Source organism: Pseudophryne corroboree, chromosome 5, assembly GCF_028390025.1.
Source record: "Pseudophryne corroboree isolate aPseCor3 chromosome 5, aPseCor3.hap2, whole genome shotgun sequence".
In the NCBI taxonomy this organism is placed as follows: Eukaryota; Metazoa; Chordata; class Amphibia; order Anura; family Myobatrachidae; genus Pseudophryne; species Pseudophryne corroboree.
This window is the reverse complement of record NC_086448.1, coordinates 270,794,892-270,821,836: the sequence shown is the minus strand read 5'-3', so window position 1 is coordinate 270,821,836 and position 26,945 is coordinate 270,794,892. Positions and strand designations below refer to the sequence as shown.

General features: G+C 44.6%; 1 protein-coding gene across 5 annotated transcripts in view; it reads right to left on the bottom strand.

The window, feature by feature from the left end:
- TOPAZ1 (testis and ovary specific TOPAZ 1) overlaps nucleotides 1-26,945 on the bottom strand; it is a 627,583-nt gene that overhangs the window by 247,247 nt on the left and 353,391 nt on the right. For all 5 annotated transcript variants that reach the window (XM_063922327.1, XM_063922324.1, XM_063922325.1 and 2 more), the window contains exon 8: nucleotides 12,661-12,812. In XM_063922327.1, coding sequence (XP_063778397.1) covers nucleotides 12,661-12,812 — 152 coding nt within the window. The remainder of the gene's footprint in view (nucleotides 1-12,660; nucleotides 12,813-26,945) is intronic.

The following is a 26,945-nucleotide window of genomic DNA, read 5'->3' as shown; positions in this document are numbered from 1 at the left end:
AAACGCCCAATAATTGCGATTGTCTCATTGGAAATTGTTCAGCCTTCGCTGAGAACCTGACGTACTGGCCTGGTGCTATGAGGGCTGGCGGCGAATCGACCGCAACAATCTAGCTGAAACAGTAAAAATTTTTCCTCTCAGGCAGTACATGCGCCCGCATTCCCCCCAAAGAGGACCGGTAAGGGTCTGTCTGCGCAGTTGAATTTGTCCGACACACTGTGTGACCAACTCTGCAGCGAAGCTGCTTGTTTGATTATGCATTAGACTTAGTGATCATGTACCCCGACCAGTAAGTACACCACGAAAGTAATCTGTGTATAAACCTGCATTATAGTGCATGTGGTTTCCAGCAATAGTGAATCTTCCTGTAGAGACATGCTGTCAAAAACAATTAATAAATTAAATTCCTAACAACCCCCCGCTCCCCCAGAAGCTGAGTGTTCTAGGGCAGCAACCTCCAGCAAAGCCCCAGGAAGTAACGTTAAAAATGGTGTCATACCATGTTTTTTTTATTTTTTTATTATTATATCTATATATTACACCTGTTAAACCAGGATCTGAACCATGTCCATGCAATCACAATGTTCAATGTGGGCGGGAAGCCTAACCACTTGGCTACAGAGCCACCTGTAAAAATAATAAGCAAAAGCTGCTGTTTAAACATCAACTCTGGTGATGAAATGGTTGTTGTAGTGACTTGCAATCCAGGTGGTACCTGAACCCACAATCCCTGGTTTAGGAGGGCAGTGTCCTATCCATTAGGCCACTGGGGATCTGGGAAGGTGAGGCCTGAACTCACAATGTTTGCAGTGCTCAACAGATACTGTTTAATAAGCACACTGTGTGCCGACCAACTGCGCCACTGTAGTCTTGCTTATTGCAAAATAGATTTTTAATGTCAGCATATTATACATATATATATATATATATATATATATATATAAAAATATACACACATATACAACAATGTATATTCACACATACTCAGACCTTAAAAATATATATATATATTTCATATATGCATACACACATACACATATATATTATATACCCATATACATATATCCAGATATATCCTGATTCAGAGGTATAATAATTCTTAGAAGTCTGAAACTAAATGTGACCACTCACAGGCTTAAAAACCTGAGAAATCTGCTGCTTAACAGCAGCTTAGTTAATGGGTCCCGAATCCAGTGTGGTGTGGCTGTAGATTTAAAAATAACTACAGCACCTTGTATTCCCAGGTGGCTAACCAGGCCCAACACTGCTTAGCTTCTAAGATCAGATAAGATCGGGCGTATCCAATTGTGGTGTGGCTAAGTGAATTAAGCAAAGCTGCTGCAGGTGAGCCTGAACTCACAATGCTTGCAGTGCTCCACAGATACTGTTTTATAATCACCATGTGCTGACCAATTGTATAACACATCTTACTTTACAACAGTGAACAAAGCCAGTATTTGGCTGACCACAGCCATGATTCAAATTTGCAGTCTTTGGGATAATATCATTATAAACAGTTATGATAAAAATAATAGTAAGTGAGTGTAGATCCATGTAATACACTGTTACAGACATGGTAAAAATTGCTTTTTAGTCTTTGCTGGTGTCTTACTCATTATGCAGACAGACAATACAAAATACAACTTGCGCGACTCAGTAAATAGCACTAAGGTGTCTCTATAAATATATATCTGGCCAAGTGCAGTGCACGCCAGTAATACCTGTTCCCAAATTCCCCTTAACACCCCTGCGCCTTCAATGGAGGAGAGATGTAATACAGGAAATTCTGGAAATACAACAGGAAAAACAACAGGAAGCATGGTTAAAAGTGCAGACTTATAATTATGTAAGCAGATTTAATAAACATACTATGTTGCATTCAAACCTGCACATATAACATGTATCCTGTTTAACAAAGACTTAACAGCCTATTGTAACACATATGCAGCGCTGCTGTAATCTAGAAACATACTTCTTTTATCAACAAGAGTGGATCATGAGATTTTATCCAGTGACCCTGACATTTCTATGTGCAGGGAACATCACTGTGGCAGCAAAGTTACTCACTAGGCTATGGAGCCTGCCTTTTAAACTGCTCCGTGTACCGTCTCTATACACGGAGCCGGGCTATGGTGGAGAGAGAGCCGGAAGCCGATTCGAGGGCCGGGGAGCGCACTGCATACAGCCGTGGAGCGGCCTATGCATAAATCAACGTGGCCGGCGCGGCTCAGAGCGGTGGGGGACACAGCATAAACAGCGGCGCTGGAAGTGGCGGTGGGCGGCTGAAGACAGCGGCCGGCGGCCACACACACAGTATCCCACACAGCGGGGCGGCAGCGTGAGCTGACCGCCCCGTTCACATACCTGGACCCTGTGGTGAGGGCAATGACGGGGCTTCTCTGTAAGCACTGTCAGCCTTTTACTGCAGGAGTCCTGCACGTGGTAGTGAGGGAGCTCTTCTAGAGAGGTCCGACACCCGCAGCTGCTTCAGCAGCTTTCACTATCCCAGACCCTCGCCTTCTTGGAAGGGGGAAAGGGATTAAAAAAAAAAAATAATCAAAAAATTCAGTAATTGTGGATCAAGTTCCACAAGCCTAGTCTCGGTGAGCACCGAAAAAACACTGAGGTACTCTGGGATATGGAGGGGAGGTATAGTCAAAGTTTAACTATTCAGTGCCTAGTTCCTGTGGAACCGTCCATATCCCTAGAGTACTCCAGTGACCCCTAGTGGATGAAAAAGAAAAAGGGGCAGACTAGATGGGCCAAGTGGTTCTTATCTGCCGTCAAATTCTATGTTTCTAAGTCTGAGCGCCTCCCACTGACCCCTGCTGCAGCCACTCTGTCTTCTTCTCCCTCTTCTTCAATCCTATCTCTATTTAAACACAATACTTCTAAAGTGAAATATTTGGGAATCTATATTACGCCTTCTCCATTTGACATCTATGCTCTCAATTTTACTCCCATACTACACAAAATTGCTACTCAATTAGAATCCTGGTCATCTCTACCTTTATCCCTCATGGGGATGGTTGCGGTGCTGAAAAGCATAATTTTTCCTAAACTTTCCTACCTTATCCAGATTCTGCCATATGCTCTGACATGGCCGGATCTCCGCCACTGTGATAAACTTTTTACAAAATTCTTATGGTCCGGTAAGAGTCCCCGTATAGCTTTAGCTAAACTCAGGCTACGTAAATGTGCGGGTGGTCTGGCCGTGCCGGACATATCCGCTTTTACCAAAGCTGTAGCATTCCGATATGTGTTTGATTGGTTGCTTTCCCGCTCTACCTACTCTATCTACCCCCTAGAACAAACATTTTGCGCTCCACATGATCTGCGGGGTTTGCTTCATACCCCTAAAGCCACTCTTCCCCCTTCTGCTCGTGCTAACCCTCTATTTTGGAATGTCTACTTGGCATGGTGGTCTGTGAACAAATCACTTAAGAGGAACCCAGCTCACACCAAATTTATACCCTTTTGTGGCAATCCATGTTTTTTTCCAGCGGCTCTAGACAATGTGAAGTTCTCTCGTTGGCAACAAAAGGGCAATGCATCAATTAAGGATGTATTCGATCCTGGTGGTGTTTTACAGTCCTTCTCTGATTTATCTGACAAATTTCAGGTCCCACATGCTGACTTTATGTACTTACAATTACAACATTATGTCCTTTCCTTACCTCCCCCATATGACCCAACCCTGGATAATTATCCTCTCACACTTATTGTTGCTCTAGTACAGCTCTCCCCATATAAAACTCGTTATCTTTATTGGGATATTTTGGCTGGGTTGAAACAAAACTGTGGTCCCAGACTGTTAAAAGTTGGGGAATTGACTACCTGTCTCCTATATCATATAAGGAATTGATGGACAATTTTACACATTTCTTAAAGCGCTCAATTCGACACAACTACAGGAGACTCGCATTAAATTTACACAGAGCTAGGTCCAGGCCATGCGCAGTCTCAGAGCTCCTGCTGCCAGAGGTTTAGTCTTTGTTTTGCAATTAGCCCCTGCAGCTAACAACACCCCAATTGGTTCTACCCGCGGCTCTGCATAGCGTGCGGGTCTCGGGGGGCTGGAGAGCGGTCCCCTGCAACTTCTAGCGGCCGAGGCCTACCTCCCGCTCTGGGACCGGCACCTCGAGTTTGGGGCCTCCCCGGAAGCAGGCTCTGGGTCCGGAACGCGGCCGAGCCGGTATACGTGGCGGCTCCCTCCCACGGTTCCCCCACAGCCTCCTACCTGCCCTAAACCTCCGGGACCAGCGACGAGGACGAGGCTCCCTTGTTTACCCTCCAGAGCCACGTCTGTGGCGTGTCTGCTCCGGCTCCTCTCTTCCCAGCGGCCATCTTGCTGCACCCGATCTCCTCCTCAGCTGCTTCATCCCGCTCCCACGAGCGCCGGCCGCTCTCCTCCACCATCTGGACCCCCTGGACGGCCTCCCACGGGGGGATAGTGAGATCTGCTGCCTCCCTGGGAGCTCCTGCTGATTGCGGCCTACATGAGAACCGGGAGCCGCGGCCTGGATTTGTGCTTCCTCCCTGCCGGAAGTGCTCTATCGACGTGGAAGCCCAGAATTGGCCTCTCCTAGCCTGCTTGCAGTCGTGGGTGGCCTATTTCTCCTGTCTGCTCCTTGCATGCCTGCTGGCCCCTACACACCGACGCAGGGGTATCCCTGGAGGGGAGTGTAACCCATCAGTGCAGCACTGTTTGCCTGACACCTGAGACATGGTGCTGCTGGATGCTAGCTGGGTGACAGACCTCTCACCCTTCTCTCCCGGCTGGGAGTCCACCCTCTAGGCGCTGCAGGCTAGTGATGATCCTCTGCCTGGCCTTTTGTGACACTGATCTTCTGATGTAGTCCAGACCGCTTGTACGCCACCACCCTTGTCCTTTATGCTTACCTAACTCTCCGCCACACATTCTGCGAGATCCTGAGCTTTTCCATCATCGCCGCCTAGTCTGCGGAATCACATTCCATCAGAATTCCTCCAAAAAAGGTTAAAGAGGTGCTGCCTCCCAGAGAATCCCATCTCAGAAAGCGGCCCTTGCCGCCTCTTCTATACGGAAGTCCCCGGCTGCCGCTTCTGCACAAGATACTCCCTGCAGCCCTGCCTCTGTGCCGGGGTTTGACCCTGACTCTGATGCCCCTCTCACGGTCAAAACTCTGTACCAGGCCCTCTCAGCGTTTAAATCTGAGTTGATGCAAGATCTCACAGCTGCTGTTCGGGAGGTTAAGACGGAACTGCACGCTATAGGAGAACGTACAGACCATCTGGAACGGAAAGTAGAGGAACTGGTCTCGTCTCATAATGACCTCATAGCGGCCCATGATCAGCAGCAAAGTGAACTTGAGGAGTTTAAAATCAAGATTGCAGATATAGAGGTCCGATCTCGGCGTAATATCAAAATCCGAGGCATTCCGGACTCCGTGCAGAATTCTGAGTTGGAAGATTACGCCACCGCACTATTCAGGAAGCTCTTGCCCAGAGCCGACCCCAGGGAGCTGCTTATAGACGGGATTCATAGACTGCCTAAACCACGCTCGGTTGCTCCCTTGCTCCCGAGAGATACGCTCATGAGAGTGCATTTCTTTACGACGAAAGAACGCATCCTGAAAGCGGACAGAGCGGTGGGTGACTCAGATTCTCATGTGCTTGGCGGATTACAGCTTTTCCCGGATTTCTCTGCCCTGACTTTGGCCAAACAACGATCGTTCATCCCAACTCTGTGTCTATAACTTAGATCATACGTATCTGTTTTTTGTTCTATTTTATACTGTTGGGAGGCATATTTGTTCCTGCTTTCTTTTTTCTTGTTTAGGTTCATAGGTGGTGGCGCGAGGCCACATGTTCACCCCTGGTAATACACTACTGCATTTTTTTGCTTTCCTTGCAGCAGTTATGCCGACCCGATGTACTGGGTTGTTTTGGTTTGTTATTTTCCCTTCCCCTCCCTCTGTTATGATATAGGTATTAATTGCCTGAGACAAGTTTTTCTTTGTATGTGTCATTCACCACCCACAACATGCATTAGTTTGCTTCGATGGTTCAGGTTTTATCCATAAATGTTAAGCGAAGGCTGGCTTTGGGTAATTTTGCTAGACATAAAGCGGATATTGTCACACTGCAGGAGACGCACTTTTCATCATTAGCGCCCCCTATTTTTAAAGACCGCAGATTCCCTTTAGGTTACTTTGCTAATGGCCCCTTTAAGAGGAACGGTGTGGCTATACTGTTTAGGAATTCCATCTCCTTCACCTTGCATTCCCAGATAGCCAATAAAAATGGCCGATACTTTATACTGAGCGGCCTTTTAAATGATAAGCCAGTTACTCTGGTCTCAGCATATGCCCCCAATTCAAACCAAGTAGCCTTTTCAGTAAACTATGTTTGGCTATTCAGAAAATTCGTACTGGCTCCCTTCTTCTCACAGGGTACTTTAATTTAGTTCTTGACCCTAAGTTGGACAGGTCTCCCAGGCCCTCTTCCTCCTCTTCAGCCCCCTCTAATGCCACATGTTTAGCCTTTCGGAATCTTTTAGTTGAATTTGACCTCTATGATATTTGGCGAGTGCAAAACCCTACTGGCCGTGAGTACACCTATTACTCCCCCGTCTACAATTCCTACTCCCGTAATGATTTTATGTTTTCGGATAAATGGACCCTCCAGTTTGCCAGATCCGTTTACATTCTCCCTATAACCTGGTCAGACCACGCCCCGATGATTCTTAAATGGGATGTTGTTAGCCAGCATGCCCCCCCACCCTTGGAGACTTTCTCCTCGCTTGCTGACTAATCTCGTATCAAACAAAAATTATAGTTGATAGCATCTCTTCCAATATGGAATTTAATTCCCCCTCGGACACGTCCACCCTGAATTTTTGGTGTGCACTTAAGGCCGTTACTAGGGGGGCGGTGGAGCACAGCTAAAAAAACTTAATCAGCAACGTCAGACCGATTTGGAGCTTAAGTTAAAGGAGTTAGAGGACAAAAATCAATCTAGACCTTAGAAATCCCTCCAGAAGGAGTTAGCTGACACTAGGTCCCAACTCCAGAAATTACTTATGGCACGCACCCAGGCCTCACTCAATAGGATGCGTCAAAATTTTTATTTAGCGGGGAACAGACCGGCGAAAATGCTTGCCCGTAAGCTTAGAGCGCAGCAAGGTAGGAATAGAATTAGGCTTATTGTATACCCTGCGGGCGCCAAGATTTCTAACCCTCCGGAGATATCGAATCAATTTGCCAACTTCTACTCCCAACTTTATAACCTCTCGACTGACCCCTCTACCCCTCAGCCCACTCCTTCTTCTATCAACTCCTTCTTAGCTGATTTAAGACTCCCTTCCATTTCAGACGATCAATTAGAGATACTGAATGCCCCTTGGTCCGCATCGGAAACCCTTAAGGTGATCAAGTCTCTCCCTAAGGGTAAAGCACCGGGCCCCGATGGCTTTATTAATTACTTATGTTTTACTCCTGGATCTCCTAGCTCCCTCTCTGGTGGCAGTTTACAATGACATTACCTCTCGGTGCACCCTCCCTGAGGAGATGCTAGAGGCTCGTATTGTTACGATCCCCAAACCGGGTAAGAATTTGACTTCTTGTCAAAATGATCGCCCCATTGCGCTATTGAACGGGGACATTAACATAAATGCTAAACTAATAGCTTACCGATTGAACGCCCTTCTCCCCTCCCTGATACATCCGGACCAGGTCGGCTTTATACCCGGAAGACAAGCGTCTGTTAATACACGCAGGGTATTTAACCTTGTAGATTCCCTAGCCCGTAAGCAAGGTCTCCTTCTGTTACCTCTGGATGCGGAAAAGGCCTTTGATCGCTTAAACTGGTCTTATATGCGAGAAGTATTGTTAAAATTCGGCCTTCGCAATCAAATCCTTTCATCTATATTAGCCTTGTATAGCTCTCCGTAGGCCCCGGTCTTCAGTAATGGTTTTTAAATCTTCCCCCTTTCCTATTTACAATGGCACCCGCCAGGGCTGTCCTCTCTCCCCTCTCATTTTTGTCCTGGCAATTGAGCCTCTGGCAGCTAAGCTCCGAGCGGACCCGCAGTTCCCAGGACTGCGGTTAGGCTCCTCCCTTCATAAACTATGTCTGTTCGCGGACGATGTTCTCTTATTTGTAACTGACCCTTGCACTACACTCCCCCATTTACACAATATTTTGGATATGTACTCTGCAGCATCTTATTATAAATGAAACGCCTCTAAAACCGAAGCACTGCCCATTAATCTCACCCACTCCTTGGCCTCTTTGCGTGCTAAGTACCCTTACAATTGGCAAACGTCCTCGATACGATATTTAGGTATTTTAATTCCCCCATCTACCGCTTCTGTTTTTGAAGTTAACCTCCCTCCTCTGTTGGCCTCCCTTCAGTTGTTCACCAAATCATGGCTTAATTATGAAATTTCCTGGTTGGGGCGTCTGGCCGCTTTTAAAATGTCATTGCTTCCCAAATTAATTTTCCTGTTCCGCACTATTCCCTTTGTCTTCTTAAAGAAAGATCTAGATAAGGCCACTGCTATTCTTACCAAATATATATGGTTTTCGTGTCCACCTAAACTTGTCCGCGCGAGGATGTCTCTACCGAGGAGAGTTGGTGGCCTGGATATGCCTAATCTTTCACTGTACCAAGAAGCCTGCCTCTTGGCTCAGATAAAATATTTTTGTAGAGATGCGCGTCCGGGGTGAACGTGTCTGGAGGAAATGGCCTGTCCTCGTTTTCCCCTGAAAGATCTCTTCTGGCTACCCAAATCTCTGCGGCCACAGGGTTTAAGCCTCCTTCCCTCTACCCGAGCCACGTTACAGGTCTGGGACAAACTAACTATGGCCCTATCCCCTTCCTATCATAATTTGTCTTTAGTATCATTACGTACGGTGGCCGCCATAGTCCCTAATCTCAATCTGGCAAATTGGCGTTCCAGGGGGGTGGGGTTCCTGGGAGACTTGTTTAATGGGTCTGTGCTTGGCTCTTTTTCTGACATCCAGGGACGCTTCTCTCTGCCCAACTCTGAGAGGCTCCGATACTATCAAATACAACACTGGTGGAATAGCCTCCACTGTACTCTCACCCCACCACCACCTTCTATTTCGCATGTCATAGGCAGACTCTCTAATGATACTTCTAAGGGTGAGATTTCCTTCTGGTACAGAGCATTACTGACATTGACCCCCGTTTCTAAATCTAGAGCCCAAATCAGGTGTGAGGTGTATATTGGCTGTACTCTACATGATTCTCAATGGCAGCACATTTTTTTGTCATCTTTTACAATGTCTAAATGCCTGAATCACTCCGAGATGCATGTCAAGTACTACACAGATTATACCTCACACCTGATAGGTTGCACACGATTTGGCCTGCATGTTCGAAGTTTTGTTGGCGTCTATGCGGAGAGGTAGGCCACCTCTTCCATATTTTTTGGACATGTCCCCATATTCAATTGTACTGGGTCGAGGTATTTGGGCTAATCAATAAAGTTCGGGAGCTTGACTTGTCCCCTTCCCCTCTCATAGCTTTATTGAATGTGTACCCGCAATCTGTGGGTGCTCATTTACATTATGTTTTAGGACATATCTGTCTCGCTGCACGTGCAGCCCTGGCCCAGAACTGGAAACAATCCACATCGCCTCCCTTATTGAAAATTATGCACAAAATCCAGCTGCACTTTTTGATGGAGCCTGAGCACATCCCATATTCCTTTTCCGCTAAATCCCCCTTAGTTCGTTGGATACCTTGGGATCTTTTTATCACAGAGGGTGTGGGCGCTACATTGATACTACGTTACCCCCTCCCCGGACATGCACCCTCATGACCTCTCGGCTGATGAGGTCCCCCCCCCCCCCAAGCATAGGATTACCTCTCTCTCAGAGCTGTATATATAATGTGCCCAATGCCGCTTTTTTTCTCTATTGCTTTAGGTCCACTGCAGTTTCTCTGATATACCTGTTTGACTGACATTGAACTGTATGTACGTTTGCCATTATGTTGTCTCATGTATTCATGTGCCTATTCTCCCCCCCCCCTTCTCTTCCTTCTGTACCCCTGTTTTGCAACACAAAAATTTACACAGAGCTTATATCTCTCCTGGTCAAAGAAAACATATGGTCCCGTCTGAATCTGGGAAATGTTTAAAGTGTAGGACCCCCAATGCTTTATTTTTACACTGTTTCTGGAGCTGCCCCAAAATAAAGAAATTCTGGTTTAAGGTTTTATGGTTTATTAACTCAAACGTTCCATCTTAGGTTGAAGTTAGAGTGCAAAGCAATGCTTGATTTACACTTTTCAGATTGGGGCATCCCATCACAAAAGAGGCACCTTATCCCTTTATTACTGTACAGAATATTCGGACGTTGGGGAAAAAACTTATTCTCACTAATTGGATTATTAAAACCCCTCCTAGGCTTGTTACTTTACGACCTCGCCTTAGCCACACTCTATATTTGGACCGTCAAGCCCACTCTGCCAAATGTTGAATGTAATGTTATATGATTTTATAGAACATGGGGCTGTTTTATAAAACCATTAGACTCCTCATCAACAACAAGTACTGTCTCTATTTGACTCAACTAAATGGTCTTTGCTTCGTCGAATTGCCAATGACCCCTGAGGGGGCTGACTATTTGATCAACATTTGCCTCCACCCATGTCTCATTGGTCATATCACTGGTCATATCACACTCTTTGTTTTATGTTTTACATTCGTTACAAATGTTTTCTGTGTATTTTTACTCAGACTTCGTGCCCTATGTCCCTCTTTCCCTTCCCTCTCTAGTTGTCTCTTTCTTTCTGTTTTCTTTTCACTCTCTCTTGCTATTTTTATTTGTTTCGGTAACATTTGTGTATGTCCGATTTTCAATTGTCAGTCATTTTATCCTCAGCTGTATTTTACTTCTCTTTGTCACTGGACACACTAGATCAGTGGTTCTCAAACTCGGTCCTCAGGGCCCACACGGTTCACGTTTTCCATGTCACCTGGCAGGTGCACTGCGTATCACACCCTGTCACATCTTAAAAATGTACAGGCGACCTGCAAAACATGAACCATGTGGGGTCCTGAGGACCGAGTTTGAGAACCTGTGCACTAGATAATGGATCTCCGTGCCCGTTTTTGTATCTTATTATGCTTACTATTGGGTACTAATGTGTCTGTATTCTTCTTTGATGCTCAATTTGCCTGTATTCCATGCCTTTTCTTTATGACTACATAAATGTATGTTTTTTCTACTGTTTTATTGTGAAAACTCAAATATATTTCTGAAAAAACCCCCAAAAATCAAACCAAAAAAACATTCCTATGGGATACCATTTTAATACAAATGCTTACGTTATATTTGTATTGTTTGGGTGAAAACATGAATGGATCGGACTAAGGCCCTCATTCATAGTTGTTCGCTTGCTAGCTGCTTTTAGCAGCAGTGCGCATGCTAAGCCGCCGCCCTCTGGGAGTGTATCTTAGCTTAGCAGAAGTATGAACGAAAGAGTAGCAGAATTGCTACAAAAAAATTTCCAGCCGCTTCTGAGTAGCTGCAGACCTACTCCTATCTTGCGATCACTGCAGTCAGTTTAGTTCCTGGTTTGACGTCACAAACGCCCTGCGTTTGGCCAACCCCCCCCCCCCCCCCGTTTCTCCAGCCACTCCTGTGTTTTTGCCTGTCACGCCTGCGTTTTTTAGCACACTCCCGGGAAACGCTCAGTTACCACCCAGAAACACCCACTTCCTGTCAATCACTAACCGATCAGCAGAGCGACTGAAAAGCGTCGCTCGGCCGTGTGTAAAATTGCATAGTTTTGTGTGAAATTGCTTAGCGTGTGCGCCCTGCGGCCCATACGCATGCGCAGAACTGCCGGTTTTTAGCCTGATCGCAATTCTGCAAAAAAAGGCAGCAAGCGATCAACTCGGAACCTAAATTTCAACTTCATTAATTGAAACGGCATGAAATTGGATATTACAGCAAGACAATACGAAACATACATCAACAGCAAATATGTACTTGCAGACTTAAATATAGAAAATCTATGATGGGATCTCAAATTAGGGATGGTCACCAAAAGGGCGCTATTGAGTAGTGACAGTGTTGTCGCCACTGCAATATTCATTATAATAGCGTGTAGCCATCAAGTTAACCATTCAATGGATTAAACTATCAGTAGTACTCTAGGGCTCATGAAAGGTGTAAAGCTGGTTTGCACATATGCAAAGATGATCTGCTCCCATCCCTGACGTACGCATCAAGTTACCACTCATCGGTTTCTGACAACCATGCCTATAATATGCTGCACATGCAAGAAAACCTAAGAACAGTTATGAACTATAGAGTTTTGCAAGGAAGAGTAGAGTAAAACACCCTAAAGCAATAATGGAAAGATTCATAGCTTTCTACAAAAAATATTTTAAAAATTATTTCAGCCAAGGCATAACCAAGTGCAGATTAGGAAGGTGCCTAATAGTCTTATTGAATGTGCAGAAAAACTACATGGCATGCCTAAGTATGTAACTTGCAGATGTTGTATTTAGTACTTTTGACTATTGGTAGTCTCTGAAATATGCATCAGGGTGCCCAAATGGTTGCAAGCAACTATAGCAGTAGAAGCAAGAAATTAACTACCACTAACAGTGTAGAATTACTAGTCACACTCACCAGTATTTTAGCGGTAACAGCGGTTTCCAAAAGGTGAAACACATCTGGCCAACAACTCATATTTAGAGATGGATTGATGAGAGCATTAAAAATGCTTTTATCATAATGCTCTCTGGGTAGATGCTGGCCATAGTACTGTGTGAAAATCCAAACTAGGATGACAAAAGATTATAAATAGGTTAAATTTCATCTCTAATTTTTTTTTTATATTTTTTGTCTTTTTACTACATTAAAAAAAGCAAAAATACTATACAGTATGATAAACAGAACATAAAAACAACTTATTCTATATACTATTATCATTTGTAATGTGGCTAGATCATGTGTTAAACAAAACCAATATAATATCATTTATCTGATAAATGTAATATTAGTATAGGTATAGAAACACATTATTATATAAATCAATTTGGTTGAGGATTGAAAAAAGAAATCAAACAATAGGAGCACGGAATTGACCATGTACACAAATCTATACCTATATTATATACATTGCAAAAAAATAATATATATATATATAAGTGGATGCTGGGGACTCCGTCAGGACCATGGGGAATAGCGGCTCCGCAGGAGACAGGGCACAAAAGTAAAAGCTTTAGGATCAGGTGGTGTGCACTGGCTCCTCCCCCTATGACCCTCCTCCAAGCCTCAGTTAGGATACTGTGCCCGGACGAGCGTACACAATAAGGAAGGATTTTGAATCCCGGGTAAGACTCATACCAGCCACACCAATCACACTGTACAACCTGTGATCTGAACCCAGTTAACAGCATGATAACAGCGGAGCCTCTGAAAAGATGGCTCACAACAATAATAACCCGATTTTTGTAACAATAACTATGTACAAGTATTGCAGACAATCCGCACTTGGGATGGGCGCCCAGCATCCACTACGGACTACGAGAAATAGAATTATCGGTAAGTAAATTCTTATTTTCTCTGACGTCCTAAGTGGATGCTGGGGACTCCGTCAGGACCATGGGGATTATACCAAAGCTCCCAAACGGGCGGGAGAGTGCGGATGACTCTGCAGCACCGAATGAGAGAACTCCAGGTCCTCCTCAGCCAGGGTATCAAATTTGTAGAATTTTTCAATGTGTTTGCCCCTGACCAAGTAGCAGCTCGGCAAAGTTGTAAAGCCGAGACCCCTCGGGCAGCCGCCCAAGATGAGCCCACCTTCCTTGTGGAATGGGCATTTACATATTTTGGCTGTGGCAGGCCTGCCACAGAATGTGCAAGCTGAATTGTACTACACATCCAACTAGCAATCGTCTGCTTAGAAGCAAGAGCACCCAGTTTGTTGGGTGCATACAGGATAACAGCAAGTCAGTTTTCCTGACTCCAGCCGTCCTGGAAACCTATATTTTCAGGGCCCTGACAACATCTAGCAACTTGGAGTCATCCAAGTCCCTAGTAGCCGCAGGTACCACAATAAGCTGGTTCAGGTGAAACGCTGACACCACCTTAGGGAGAAACTGGGGACGAGTCCGCAGCTCTGCCCTGTCCGAATGGACAATCAGATATGGGCTTTTGTGAGACAAAGCCGCCAATTCTGACACTTGCCTGGCCAAGGCCAGGGCCAACAGCATGGTCACTTTCCATGTGAGATATTTCAAATCCACAGATTTGAGCGGTTTAAACCAATGTGATTTGAGGAATCCCAGAACTACGTTGAGATCCCACAGTGCCACTGGAGGCACCAGACATGGTACTTGCTGAAGCAAGTCCCTTCTTAGCGGCAGAGGCCATGAGTCCTCTGTGAGCATTTCTTGAAGTTCCGGGTACCAAGTCCTTCTTGGCCAATCCGGAGCCACGAGTATAGTTCTTACTCCTCTACGTCTTATAATTCTCAGTACCTTGGGTATGAGAAGCAGAGGAGGGAACACATACACCGACTGGTACACCCACGGTGTTACCAGAACGTCCACAGCTATTGCCTGAGGGTCTCTTGACCTGGCGCAATACCTGTCCAGTTTTTTGTTCAGGCGGGACGCCATCATGTCCACCTTTGGTCTTTCCCAACGGTTCACAATCATGTGGAAGACTTCCCGATGAAGTCCCCACTTTCCCGGGTGGAGGTCGTGCCTGCTGAGGAAGTTTGCTTCCCAGTTTTCCACTCCCGGAATGAACACTGCTGACAGTGCTATCACATGATTTTCCGCCCAGCGAAGAATCCTTGCAGTTTCTGCCATTGCCCTCCTGCTTCTTGTGCCGCCCTGTCTGTTTACGTGGGCGACTGCCGTGATGTTGTCCCACTGGATCAATACCGGCTGACCTTGAAGCAGAGGTCTTGCTAAGCTTAGAGCATTGTAAATTGTCCTTAGCTCCAGTATATTTATGTGGAGAGAAGTCTCCAGACTTGATCACACTCCCTGGAAATTTTTTCCCTGTGTGACTGCTCCCCAGCCTCTCAGGCTGGCATCCTTGGTTACCAGGACCCAGTCCTGAATGCCGAATCTGCGGCCCTTTAGTAGATGAGCACTCTGCAGCCACCGCAGAAGAAACACCCTTGTCCTTGGAGACAGGGTTATCCGCTGATGCATCTGAAGATGCGATCCGGACCATTTTTCCAGCAGATCCCACTGAAAAGTTCTTGCGTGAAATCTGCCGAATGGAATCGCTTCGTAAGAAGCCACCATTTTTCCCAGGACCCTTGTGCAATGATGCACTGACACTTTTCCTGGTTTTAGGAGGTTCCTGACTAGCTCGGATAACTCCCTGGCTTTCTTCTCCGGGAGAAACACCCTTTTCTGGACTGTGTCCAGAATCATCCCTAGGAACAGTAGACGTGTCGTCGGAAACAGCTGCGATTTTGGAATATTTAGAATCCACCCGTGCTGTCGTAGAACTACTTGAGATAGTGCTACTCCGACCTCCAACTGTTCTCTGGACCTTGCCCTTATCAGGCGATCGTCCATTTTCTTTGAAGAAGAATCATCATTTCGGCCATTACCTTGGTAAAGACCCGGGGTGCCGTGGACAATCCAAACGGCAGCGTCTGAAACTGATAGTGACAGTTCTGTACCACGAACCTGAGGTACCCTTGGTGAGAAGGGCAAATTGGGACATGGAGGTAAGCATCCCTGATGTCCAGGGACACCATATAGTCCCTTTCTTCCTGGTTCGCAATCACTGCTCTGAGTGACTCCATCTTGATTTGAACCTTTGTATGTAAGTGTTCAAATATTTCAGATTTAGAATAGGTCTCACCGAGCCATCTGGCTTCAGTACCACAATATAGTGTGGAATAATACCCCTTTCCTTGTTGTAGGAGGGGTACTTTGATTATCACCTGCTGGGAATACAGCTTGTGAATTGTTTCCAATACTGCCTCCCTGTCGGAGGGAGACGTTGGTAAAGCAAACTTCAGGAACCTGCGAGGGGGAGACGTCTCGAATTTCCAATCTGTACCCCTGGGATACTACTTGTAGGATCCAGGGGTCCACTTGCGAGTGAGCCCACTGCGTGCTGAAACTCTTGAGACGACCCCCCACCGCACCTGTTTGTACGGCCCCAGCGTCATGCTGAGGACTTGGCAGAAGCGGTGGAGGGCTTCTGTTCCTGGGAATGGGCTGCCTGCTGCAGTCTTCTTCCCTTTCCTCTATCCCTGGGCAGATATGACTGGCCTTTTGCCCGCTTGCCCTTATGGGGACGAAAGGACTGAGGCTGAAAAGACGATGTCTTTTTCTGCTGAGATGTGACTTGGGGTAAAAAAGGTGGATTTTCCAGCTGTTGCCGTGGCCACCAGGTCCGATGGACCGACCCCAAATAACTCCTCCCCTTTATACGGCAATACTTCCATGTGCCGTTTGGAATCTGCATCACCTGACCATTGTCGTGTCCATAAACATCTTCTGGCAGATATGGACATCGCACTTACTCTTGATGCCAGAGTGCAAATATCCCTCTGTGCATCTCGCATATATAGAAATGCATCCTTTAAATGCTCTATAGTCAATAAAATACTGTCCCTGTCAAGGGTATCAATATTTTCAGTCAGGGAATCCGACCAAGCCACCCCAGCGCTGCCCATCCAGGCTGAGGTGATCGCTGGTCGCAGTATAACACCAGTATGTGTGTATATACTGTTTCGGATATTTTCCAGCCTCCTATCAGTTGGCTCTTTGAGGGCGGCCGTATCTGGAGACGGTAACGCCACTTGTTTTGATAAGCGTGTGAGCGCCTTATCCACCCTAAGGGATGTTTCCCAACGCGCCATAACTTCTGGCGGGAAAGGGTATACCGCCAATAATTTTCTATCGGGGGAAACCCACGCATCATCACACACTTCATTTAATTTATCTGATTCAGGAAAAACTACAGGTAGTTTTTTCACACCCCACATAATACCCTTTTTTGTGGTACTTGTAGTATCAGAAATATGTAACACCTCCTTCATTGCCCTTAACATGTAACGTGTGGCCCTAAAGGAAAATACGTTTGTTTCTTCACCGTCGACACTGGAGTCAGTGTCCCTGTCTGTGTCGACCGACTGAGGTAAATGGGCGTTTTAAAGCCCCTGACGGTGTTTGAGACGCCTGGACAGGTACTAATTTGTTTGCCGGCCGTCTCATGTCGTCAACCGACCTTGCAGCGTGTTGACATTATCACGTAATTCCCTAAATACGCCATCCATTCCGGTGTCGACTCCCTAGAGAGTGACATCACCATTACAGGCAATTGCTCCGCCTCCTCACCAACATCGTCCTCATACATGTCGACACACACGTACCGACACCCAGCACACACACAGGGAATGCTCTGATAGAGGACAGGACCCCACTAGCCCTTTGGGGAGACAGAGGGAGAGTTTGCCAGCACACACCAAAACGCTATAATTATACAGGGACAACCTTTATATATGTGTTTTCCCCTTATGGCATCTTAATATATAATCATATCGCCAAATAAGTGCCCCCCCTCTCTGTTTTAACCCTGTTTCTGTAGTGCAGTGCAGGGGAGAGCCTGGGAGCCTTCCCACCAGCAGTTCTGTGAGGGAAAATGGCGCTGTGTGCTGAGGAGAATAGGCCCCGCCCCCTTTTCGGCGGGCTTCTTCTCCCGTTTTTCTGACAACCTGGCAGGGGTTAAATACATCCATATAGCCCCAGAGGCTATATGTTATGTATTTTTAGCCAGTATAGGTATTTTCATTGCTGCCCAGGGCGCCCCCCCCAGCGCCCTGCACCCTCAGTGACCGTTGGTGTGAAGTGTGCTGAGAGCAATGGCGCACAGCTGCAGTGCTGTGCGCTACCTCATGAAGACTGAGAAGTCTTCAGCCGCCGATTTCTGGACCTCTTCTCTCTTCAGCATCTGCAAGGGGGTCGGCGGCGCGGCTCCGGTGACCCATCCAGGCTGTACCTGTGATCGTCCCTCTGGAGCTAGTGTCCAGTAGCCTAAGAAGCCAATCCATCCTGCACGCAGGTGAGTTCACTTCTTCTCCCCTAAGTCCCTCGTTGCAGTGAGCCTGTTGCCAGCAGGACTCACTGAAAATAAAAAACCTAATAAAACTTTTACTCTAAGCAGCTCTTTAGGAGAGCCACCTAGATTGCACCCTTCTCGGCCGGGCACAAAAACCTAACTGAGGCTTGGAGGAGGGTCATAGGGGGAGGAGCCAGTGCACACCACCTGATCCTAAAGCTTTTACTTTTGTGCCCTGTCTCCTGCGGAGCCGCTATTCCCCATGGTCCTGACGGAGTCCCCAGCATCCACTTAGGACGTCAGAGAAATGTAATATATATTAAAAATGATACATACATACATACATACAATGTAACATAGAATTTGACGGCAGAGAAAAACCACTTGGCCTATCTAGTCTGCCCATTTTTTTTTATCCTTTAGGTAATCTCAACCCTTTTTGAACCTTAATTCTTCGTAAGGGTATTCATATGCCTATCCCAAGCATGTTTAAATTGCTCTACAGTCTTAGCCTCTACCACCTCTGATGGAAGGCTATTCCACTTATCCACTACCCTTTCTGTGAAGTAATTTTCCTTAAATTTCCCCTGAACCTGCCTCCCTCCAGTTTCAGTGTATGTCCTCGAGTTCTAATACTTTTGTTCCTTTGAAGAATGTTTCCCTCCTGAACTTTGTTAAAACCCTTGGTATATTTGAAAGTTTCTATTTTGACCCCCTTTTCCTTCTCTCCTCCAAACTATACACGTTAAGATCTTTTAGCCTTTCCGGGTAAGTTTTGTGATGTAGGCCATGGACCATTTTAGTTGACCTTCTTTGTACACTCTCTAATGTATTTATATCCTTCTAGAGATATGGTCTCCAGAACTGGACACAGTATTCCAGATGAGGCCGTAACAATGACCTAGGCAGTGGCATTATTACTTCTTTTTTCCTGCTACTGATTGCCTTTCTCATTGCTTTGTTGCATTACTTTCCTGCCTTTAAGTTACTTGAAATAGTACCTAAATCCCTTTCCTCCTCAGAAGTTTCCATAATACCCTTGGATACTATATTTAGCCTTTGGGTTTTTGAAACCCAAGTGCATGATTTTGCATTTTTAAGCATTAAACTGTAGTTGCCACATTCTTGACCATTTCTCAAGCCTAGCTAAGTCATCAATCATTTGTTTTACCCCTCCCGGTGTGTCTACCCTGTTGCAAGTCTTTGTATAATTTGCAAAAAGGCATACTTTCCCTTCAATACCATTTGCAATGTCACCAACAAAGATATTAAAGAGAACAGGACCAAGTACAGATCCCTGGGGAACTCCACTGGTAACAATTCCCTCAATAGATTGCACTCCATTTACTACAACTGTGTTTCCTATCCTGCAACCAGGTTTCTATCCATTTAACTGTTTTATATCCCACCCCCACGGTTTCAATTTTATTTAGCAGTCTGCGATGTGAGACACTGTCAAATGTCTTACTAAAGCCTAAATATGCTACATCTACAGCTCCCCCTTGATCTATTATTTTCATCATGTACCTACATATATATATATATATATATATACACACACACACACATACACAGACAGTATATATATATATATATATATATATATATATATATATATATGTATTATATATATATATATATATATATACATACATACATACACATACACACACTGCTCAAAAAAATACAGGGAACACTTAAACAACACAATGTAACTCCAAGTCAATCACACTTCTGTGAAATCAAACTGTCCATTTAGGAAGCAACACTGATTGACAATCAATTTCACATGCTGTTGTGCAAATGGAATAGACAGCAGGTGGAAATTATAGGCAATTAGCAAGACACCCCCAATAAAGGAGTTGTTCTGCAGGCGGTGACCACAAACCACTTCCCAGCTCCTATGCTTTCTGGCTGATGTTTTGGTCACTTTAGAAAGCTGGCGGTGCTTTCACTCTAGTGGTAGCATGAGACGGAGTCTACAACCCACACAAGTGGCTCAGGTAGTGCAACTCATCCAGGATGGCACATCAATGTGAGCTGTGGCAAGAAGGTTTGCGGTGTCTGTCAGCGTAGTGTCCAGAGCATGGAGGCGCTACCAGGAAACAGGCCAGTACATCAGGAGACGTGGAGGAGGCCGTAGGAGGGCAACAACCGAGCAGCAGGACCGCTACCTCAGCCTTTGTGCAAGGAGGAACAGGAGGAGCACTGCCAGAGCCCTGCAAAATGACCTCCAGCAAGCCACAAATATGCATGTGTCTACTCAAACGATCAGAAACAGACTCCATGAGGGTGGTATGAGGGGCCGACGTCCACAGGTGGGGGTTGGGCTTACAGCCCAACACCGTGCAGGACATTTGGCGTTTGCCAGAGGACACCAAGATTGGCAAATTTGCCACTGGCGCCCTGTGCTCTTCACAGAGGAAAGTAGGTTCTCAATGAGCACATGTGACAGACATAAGAGTCTGGAGACGCCAAGGTGAACGTTCTGCTGCCTGCAACATCCTCCAGCATGACCGGTTTGGCAGTGGGTCAGTAATGGTGTGGGGTGGCATTTCTTTGGGGGACCGCACAGCCCTCCATGTGCTTGCCAGAGGTAGCCTGACTGCCATTAGGTACCAAGATGAGATCCTCAGACCCCTTGTGAGACCATATGCCGGAGCGGTTGGCCCTAGGTTCCTCCTAATGCAAGACAATGCTAGACCTCATGTGGCTGGAGTGTGTCAGCAGTTCCTGCAAGACGAAGGCATTGATGCTATGGACTGGTCCGCCCGTTCCTCAGACCTGAATCCAATTGAGCACATCTGGAACATCATGTCTCGCTCCATCCACCAACGCCATGTTGCACCACAGACTATCCAGGAGTTGGCGGATGCTTTAGTCCAGGTCTGGGAGGAGATCCCTCAGGAGACCATCCGCCACCTCATCAGGAGCATGCCCAGGCGTTGTAGGGAGGTCATACAGGCATGTGGAGGCCACACACACTACTGAGCCTCATTTTGACTTGTTTTAAGGACATTACATCAAAGTTGGATCAGCCTGTAGTGTTTTTCCACTTTAATTTTGAGTGTGACTCCAAATCCAGACCTCCATGGGTTAATAAATTTGATTTCTATTGATAATTTTTGTGTGATTTTGTTGTCAGCACATTCAACAATGTAAAGAACAAAGTATTTAACAAGAATATTTCATTAATTCAGATCTAGGATGTGTTGTTTAAGTGTTCCCTTTATTTTTTTGAGCAGTGTATATATATATATATATATATATATATACATACATATACACACACATACATACACACACACACATATAGATATATATTTATATGTGTATATATATATATATATATCTCTCTATATCTGTCTCTATCTCCACAGGTGCACTCACCATCAATGTATTGGTCCCTGATGTTTACCTTTGTGAAGATACATAGCCCCACATCTAGGACCGAGAAATTGATATTATAAACTGCCTCTCTGGCTTTTGTATAAATTAAATAAGCATTTATGAAGATTGGTGAGTACACCCTTAATTTATCTTTATATTAATGAGGATTTTTGGTCCTAATGGGGAGACACCCCAGTATTTATAGCACTATTATTACAAGTGTGGACTCTTCTGGATAGATTGCTCTATCTATATATATATATATATATATATATATATATATATATATATATATATATATATATAATAAGAGAACAAACGGAAAGCGCACTTGTAAGTAACTTAAACACACTTTTTACTTGAAACTTAAGTTCACATACATGTATGTTGCTTATATCTAAATTTTATTGATTGTTCATATGTTGATTATTTAATGACAATAAACTAAACTCAAATGTAAGTTTAAAATCATCAGCATAGGCAACAGCAGTAACTTAGCCGCTTAGTATCGATAATCCAGCTCACTTCTACGCCCGCTCTGCTTCCGGCGGATGACATCACAGCGTCCACATCCTTAGCCACGGCCAATGCATTTCGTCCTATTGGGACTTCATCAGGAGGTGTGGTTTACCTCTGGAGGTGTGTGTGTGTATATATATATATATATATATGTGTAAAATAGAAAAAAATGGAGGGCGCAATGGTGAGTGTAATCATCAGAAGTGTTTTACTGGCGAAGTATTCACTCACATACATTGAAAGTAAAAGGTAACCAGCGCAGTGTAGACAGCTAGTGTAGCCTCCGGATGGCATACACCGATGTGCAACGTTGCTTTAGGAATACCAAAAGCCGCTCTGGACATCCAGCCGCACGGACAACAAACAGACCTCACACGCCGCTCGTCTGGGCACTGGATCCACGTCACAAGTCCTGCTGGTCACGCCCGTTTCGTCACGGGACTTCGTCACTAGAGGTGCTTCACATCAAAATCTCTGAAAGGCCGAAATGATGGCCCTGCGTAACTTAAGTAGATATGACGATATTATTTGCCCTGCTAATAAAGGAGGGGTGGGTGGTAGGGCGATAGCCATCATGAACCTGGAATACTATAAACAGGACATTTATTGCCAGCTTAATGAACCATCAGTGTGTAAGAGACTGGACGATGACCCTACATCCCAATTCAAGCAGGAACCATCATGTGGTTATAATTTTTTATACATTGTCCAAGTTGCATAAAGATGCTAGGCCCTCACCCGGGCGCCCAATTGCATCCCCTATTATGCCATTTCACAGTATTTGGTCTACTACCTTCAAACCTGTGGTCCAAGCCCAGGATTCATATCTGAAAGACACTTCCTGCAAGCAAACTATGGGAATTTGTACCAGTTTCTGTCTTTTGCACCATGGACATTGTCAGCATCTATGCTAACATCTCTCACTGCAAGGGCTTGGAGGATGTGAGGAGACTGATTTCTAGTAGCCCTATATACGAGGGCCCTAACATTGTTTATTTAAGGCTACTAAAGTTCCTTTTTGGTGGGCAGTTCTATCTGCAGCTCAAAGGTTGAGCTATGGGGTCATGCCTGACACCAACGTATGTGAACTGCTACATGTTTGATGTTGAGAAGTTGTTTTTATCAAAAGTTGGAATTTCGGAACATATTGTACTTTATTTCCGCAATACAGATGTATTGGAATGACAGACGACAATCTATTGCGGATGCTTGCACAGGCTAATTCTGCTGATGTGGACATCAAATTCACATTTGAAACCAACCAATATGAGATAATTTACTCAGATATTGTGATTCGGAAGAATGAACATTGTTTGACTATCTCTATTTATCAGAAAGCTTACGGATCGAAATACACCTGCTCTTTCTAGCCACTCTCCTGTATTGAAAAAGGGTTTGCCCTTCTACCATTTGCTTAAAGCTCACAAGATTTACAGTGATCCGATGGAGGTACAGGTCCACACGGATGCAATGATTACTAAATTTATCATTACAGGGTATGACATTGTCCTATTGCAACAAGCAAAAGCTTAAGTCCTGGCCATTCCACGGAGGGATACCTTCGTATCCAGACCAAAAAAATCTAATTTACCTGGATGGCTAGCTTAGTAACACTTACTCGACAGCCAGTGAAAAGATTGTTGGGACTGCAAAACGCCATTACCCATTCATTTGACAGGACCAAGATATCTCCTCTCTAAAGAATAACGATATTTTACCTTACTACCTCCGTGGCAAGAATATCCGGGACTTTGTTGTTCGTACTAATGTTACAGCTTTAAAAAAAAAACCTGCTGCAACTAAATTCTTGACAAAAAAGCCTGGAAATTACAGGTGTACAGGTTGTTCTATGTGTGGATTCCTGGAGAAGGACACTTGCTCATCCACACTCTGGTAAGATGATTAAAATCAGATATGTCCTCTCCTGCAACAGAAAATATGTGGTATACATCACATGCTGTTAGTGTGGTTTGATATATGTTGGCAAAACCACACGGCAGTTCAAAGAATGTATGGTAGCAAATCAGAGTGCTATCAGACATGCACTTGAAGGTCAAGCATGTGAGCAGCCTGTGGCATACCACTTCAGGGACCTAAGGCAACCATTGGTATCAATGAGATATAAAATTATAGATCATGTGCCCAGTTCAGTTCGTGGGGTTGATAGAGATAAAAGGCTTCCGAAATTGGAAGCGGATGGATTTTAAATTTAAACATTTTCCATCCATTTGGATTGAATGAAAATCTTTCTCTTAACGGTTTCTTTGAATCTTTATAATTATTTCCCCAGAGATATTTTTTTATTACTGGCTGTTGCTATGTCTTCTTACATGATCCTGTTGGTCAGTATTTCTATGTCATTTTTGTGTGTGATGTTATTAATATCTTGCTGGGATTGATTAACTTTATATTACCGTGCATATGCATCTTTATTCGGTTTGGTGCAGTATTTGTAACTATATATGTGCTTCTCTATCTCAATGTCTCCTTCAGCCTGATTCTCCACTTTACTCCTGCTTGTGTACACTGTTTCTATGGTAAATCCACAGGCTGATCAAGGCCGGCGCCAGGACCGCATCTAAAGACGTCAGAGCGCTGCATCATCTCTAGGGGTTGCCGCACTTTGTGGTGTGCTCCCAGTGGTGGAGGCATGTATTTAAGTAAGTCACTTGTTTGAGGAAGGAATAAATGATTCGAAATGCGAAACGTTAGTACTGCATAACGGTGGGTGCAGTGTTATTTACTTGTACTTGGAAGTCCACACACACACACACTAGCGTGCAAAAGTCTTTGGCCAAAGCTTAAATGTTTACTTATATTATCTATTTTAATGATCATCAACTATAGTTGCTCCCTAAAATCATTATGATTAGAAATGAGACTTTAGGGCTTTACTTCTAATGTACTATACTTATTTTACCATACTATTTGTAAACAGAAGCGTAATTAATTTTCATTGCAGTCCCAAGAGTTTATTGTTATGCCAAAGTGCGTAACTTAGAAATGGTCAATAAATCTGGTAAGTATGTTGATTAATTTTATTAAAATCATCTAAAGGATCACTATGGATCGACACCTACGGTGTCTACCTACAACTGTCCATAGTCCTGCACACGGCAATCTCCGGTTTCCACTGGTGAGAAGGGTGCTAGGGGGTGGAGAGGACCTAAGACTGTGGGGTTTGGAACCTGAAAGTAGCCCAGCAATGCCAAGAAGGTTCCTACACCATAAAACACTAATATGATACAATGTTTTCAATGTGGTGGTTTGGGCCATATTGCTACTTGTTTGCCTACTTCTGAACCTATGCAATGTGATACTGCTTACATCAATCGCAGAGTGGCTTTCTTTACTCATCTAGCCTGCACTACAGACTGACAGGCTGAGACAAACAAGCAAATGTGTAGAGTTATTATAGTCACTGTAGAAGGCAACCTGGTAGAGGCTGTATTAGATTCTAGTAGCCTGGTTACTCTTATGAAAACTGAATTGGTAAACCCCTTAAAAACTGTAAGAGGAAAACGGTTGGTGTGACTTGCATACATGCGGATACTCTGTATTATGTTACTGCAGAGGCGAACATAGAAATGCAGTTTGGTTCTGCTGTAGTCTCTGTGGGTTTGGTTCCTGGCTTGACGGATAATGCGATATTGAGGAGAGACTTTGTTCACTTCTGGAAGCTGTGTGACAACCGATTTGTTACAGAATTAAATAACCCAGACCTATCTGAGAATGTTACTGATACAGTGGCAGTGTCTTCTGAGTCTAAAATGTGCCCTTTGTCAAGCATGATTGGGGAATCAGAAAATGATGATAACAGTAGTGGGATACAGAATGATATAACTCCTACTGAAATAGAAACTGTTGTTGAACCAGTTGATAGTCTGCCTGATGAAGTCAGAAAAGAGATGTTTGCCTTAGACCAGTTAAATGACCTTACTGTGGTAAACGCTAAAGAGAATGTAAACGTGATTGACGGAAACCCCGTAGACCCTGATAGCAGGTTGCCATACCTTCAACATGGCAGTACGACAGTATTTTTTGTATGAAGTGACTATGAAAGAGGAAGATATTGTCGAACAATTTGTAGTTCCCAAGGCATATAGAAGTGTTAGCTCATGGTCACATAACTGACGGTCATCTAGGGGTAAATAAAACCACAGAATGTTAGAGGTTTTTCAGGGCTGGGATCTATAAAGAGGTATCTGAATATTCTGCATCATGTCCTGAATGTCAATATCATGCTCCAAGGCCACATTTTAAGAGTCTGCTTGTCCCATTACTAAGGTTCCATTTGAAGACTAGCTATGGATTTTGTTGGGTCTCTCATAAAATCCGCCCGGGCCATCAATATATTTTGGTGATAGTGGATTACACTACAAGATACCCGGAAGCAATACATCAACAAAGAACATTGATAGAGAACTAGTACATGTCTTCAGCATATTGGGAAATCCTGACTGATCAAGGTCCCCCTTTTATGTCAGGAGGTTAATTATAAAGTGTACCAGCCTGTGAAAAGAAAGCCAGAACAAATGTACAGTACCTTGTAAATCTTTTAAAGCTTTGGAAGGATAGAGCAGCTAGGTCAGCCATCCCAGCCCCTCCAGTAAACCCAGTGCCTTTGGTTCCCAAAGTAACAATAGCTAAAACTCTCTCAACTGTTCAACAGCAGAAGGCTAAAGAAATTCTCATAAGAAATAGTTTTGTTCTGACATAATAGGTCAAACAAAATTCATTAAAAATGACATAACAACTGACCCAAGGTTCAAGGTTAACCTAAGGCCCTAAAGAATACCAGAAGCCCAACGGTAAGCAGAGTCTAAAGATTTTTTTTAAATGTTGGAGTTGGGGATAATTGAAGAGTCACATAGTAAGTGGTCAAGTCCCATTGTGCTTATTCCAAACCGGATGCAAATTTACGCTTCTGCAATGATTTCCGTAAGTTGAGTAATGTG